At 42.3% G+C, this 3,568-nt stretch overlaps 1 protein-coding gene across 1 annotated transcript in view; it reads right to left on the reverse strand.

Annotated features, from left to right (window-relative positions):
* Positions 1 to 745: 745 nt before the first annotated feature.
* Positions 746 to 3,568, reverse strand: part of LOC107147566 (intelectin-2-like) — a 20,397-nt gene continuing 17,574 nt past the window's right edge. Inside the window, 1 exon segment of the mRNA XM_048810180.1 lies at positions 746 to 1,023. Within this exon segment, the coding sequence (XP_048666137.1) occupies positions 871 to 1,023 (153 nt within the window). The 3' untranslated portion in view covers positions 746 to 870.

Below are 3,568 nucleotides of genomic sequence, written 5' to 3' on the forward strand. Positions count from 1 at the left end.
AGGCTATCCTACACCAATCCCCCACACAAAAAGACTATTTTCTTCCTTAGGAGTTTCAGGTAGAGGATGCAAATTGAGCAGTCCTTATGGGTAAGGTAAGAAGGAGTAGGACAAAAAGCCTCCTCCCTGCCCTTTACTCCTCTGGCTATTTTAAAGGGTTACCTGAAGGGTGTTGGGGGATGGCATATTCCCGTGTTAGGATTCCTAAGCCCTAGTAGTCTAGGCACGGAAGTGGTGGAAGTTGAATAGTTCAGAGCAATAGACAGTCTTTTGGAATCTCCTGAAGTGCTTTACTCCCTACGTAAAAAGATCCTGTGTTAATTCAGGAATACTCAGAGGTGAAGTAACGGGATTGTGAGCACTGTAACTAATCAGTCCATCCTAGTCTGTATGAACTGACTGGGCAGTAACTGTAGGCAGGTGGGGCATGGCTGGAGGAGGTGGGTCACTGGGGTCTAGTGACCCTAGAAGGATCTTCTTCCCAGAGGCCCCTTCCTACTCTATTCGCTCTCACACGTGTGTCTCCCCCCCTCCCCCCACCTTCTGCCATAAGTGGAGTAACTTCCCTCCACCACACCTTCCATCATGATGTTCCACTTAACCTTGGGCCCAAAGCAATGGACTTGATCCACCAGGGACTGAATCTGTGAAACCATGAGCCAAAATAACCGTTTTCTCCTCTAAGTTGTTCTTGACAGATATTTTGGTCTCAGGGATGCAAAGTCAAATAACACAAACACCAATCCCTGAATTAGTATGATTTATTCTTCATTCCTCTACTACTAACATTCTAGTTCCTGGGCAATTGGTTCTCCATCCTTGGGACCGCATCCCTGGGAGAAGAGCTCTGGGTCCCATAGTCTGAAGTTCTCAACGATAGAAGAGAAGCACAGCTGCCTCTGTTATCTCCCGGCTGTTGCTGAAATGCACCTGAGTTCCATATCCATCTGCATCAAAAGCAGAGAAGTCTCCACACTGCTTGGGATTACTCTCTGGGAAGTATCCTCCTCCACCAATGCAGTGCTAGAAAATAAGAAGAGAAAGAGGTGGTGATGAGAGGTCTGCCGGTGAGTCCAAAGACCTTCATAGCCAAATCCAGAGGAAAATTTGGTTTTCATGCGAGAAATAGATCAATTCTCCATTGGCAGTGTTGATCTATTTCTCCCATGAAAACTTCTTAATCTTTAGCTTTAGTGACACACTATCTCCTCCTGACTTTCCTTCAATTTTTCCAAATATTCATTCTTGGATCCCCTGGCTGGACTCTTCTTTCATGAAATCCTTAAGTGCTGCTCCCTTGAAGGGGGACACATTTCCCTCTCCTTGATAGGTTTCTGATCCTCTCTGGCTACAGTTCTGTCTGGAGCTGCCACATAGGAGATGAGCACATACCGTTAGCCTTGGGCAATGGAGGTGTGGAACTGGCTTCTGATGTGTACAAAGCAGGTGGACCTCACCTCCACTCAGCAGGGGAATGAAACTCTGGAGATGGGTGTCCCCCAATGAGACTAAGCTCTACCCGCCTGAAACCCAATCGCTTTCCTCATCTGGTGGAACTTTCTCAAGGTTCCTCCTCAATAAATAGGGCTTCAGAACCGTGCTCCCCTCTCTCTTTTTTTGTCTGCCTCTCTTGCTTTCTTTGTGGGAGCTGGGGCTAAGGAGCCATCACTGAACCCCGAGAAAAGGCTACTTTCTGTGTCTGTGTGATTATGTAATAGCCAGCCCAATTCACCTGGAGTGACCCTGACTGATTTAGTTGCATGTTGCAACAACTAACAATTCACTGATGGCCCCAAAGCTCTATCCCCAGTCCATTTGTTTCTTGGGCTCAAACTCTATCACTGGGACCTCTCTGAAGGCACTTCAAGCTCCCCCCAACTGAAACACAGTTAATTACATCCAGACATCATTTAACAATGGGGACACTTTCTGAGAAATGCATCTTTGGGCAATTTTGACACTGTGTGGACATGATAGTGTATTTACACAAACTAAGATGACCATGATGTCACAGGTAATATAATCTCCTGGGACCTCTGTCATATTTGCAGTCTGTCATTGATCAAAATATTGTAATGCAGCAGCGTATGACTGTGTATCCTTCATTTTCCCCAAACATGTCCATCTTCCAGACACCCTGACTTAATAAATGATATTTTTTTACCCAAATGAAAATGATGAGTTCATTCTAGATGTGTTGTCTTTCCATCATCTATATTCAGCTGAACATAAGTTTAAAATCTTTGGAATTCATCAGTATCTCCTGTTCATCCCTGTCGGCACTCCCCTATTTCAGGCCTGAACTATTGTGACCACCTCAATATTGGTCTCCTGGTCCTTAATCTCATCCCACTAGAATCTGTCACCACTTTGCTACCAGCACGATCGTCACAAAAACGATCAAGTTGATCGTCCCTTAGTGCTTTGTTGGCTCTCGTAATCTATAGAATAAAGTTCAAAATCATTGTTGTGATGTGAGGTCCCTTCCCAATCCAGTCCTTGTCACTACCCCACATACATCTCATGCACCAAAACTGCAAAACAGCTTGATGCCCCCTCAATGCCACATGCCCTCTGAAACACTGATGATTCTGAACACATTATTCATTCAACATAAATTGCACTCATATTCATGAAGTTCTATCTATGCATCTCTCAAGACTCAGCACAGAAGTTACCTTTCCTGCAATCATTTCCTAGACACCCCCAACAGAGTTAGGTGTACTTGTATGCCCTCATTGTTTGTTGTTGTTGTGTTGTTTTATTTTGTATTATTTTTGGTGCTGAAGGTTGAACCTCAGAAGATGGAAAGATCTCCCATGTTCCTGGATAGGCAGAATTGATATTGTCCAAATGGCCATACTACCAAAAACATTATAGAGATTTAATGCAATTCCTATTGAAATACCAATGACATTCTTCATAGAAATAGAAAAAGCAATCATGAAATTTATTTGGAAAAATAAGAGACCCTAAATAGCTAAAGCAATCCTTAGCAAGAAAAGTGAAGTAGACCTTAAACTATACTACAGAGCTATAGTAACAAAAAGGCATGATATTAGCACAAAAATAGATTTGTAGACCAATGGTACAGAATAGAGGACAGAGACAACCCCACATAAATATGGTTATCTCATACTAGATAAGGGTGCCAAAAACATTCACTGGAGAAAAGATAGCCTATTCAACAAATGGCGCTGGCAAAACTGGAAATCCATATGTTGCAAAATTAAACCTCTATCTCTCATCCTGCACAAAATCAACTCAAAGTGGATCAAAGACTTAGGTACTAGAATTGAGACCCTATGCCTAATAGATGAAAAAATAGGCCCAAACCTTCACCACATCAGCCTAGGATCTGACTTCCTTAACAAGTCTCTTAGAGTGCAAGAAATAAAATTAATAATCAACAAATGGGATTATCAAATTAAAAAGCTTCTTCTCAGCAAAGGAAATAATTAATAACGTGAGGAGAGAGCATACAGATTGGGAGAAAATCGAGAAAGCATTAATCTCTAGGATATATAAAGAGCTCAAAAAACTTAACACCAAAAAAAAAAAAAAAAAA

Source organism: Marmota marmota, unplaced genomic scaffold (genome assembly GCF_001458135.2).
Source record: "Marmota marmota marmota unplaced genomic scaffold, marMar, whole genome shotgun sequence".
NCBI classification, from domain to species: domain Eukaryota; kingdom Metazoa; phylum Chordata; class Mammalia; order Rodentia; family Sciuridae; genus Marmota; species Marmota marmota.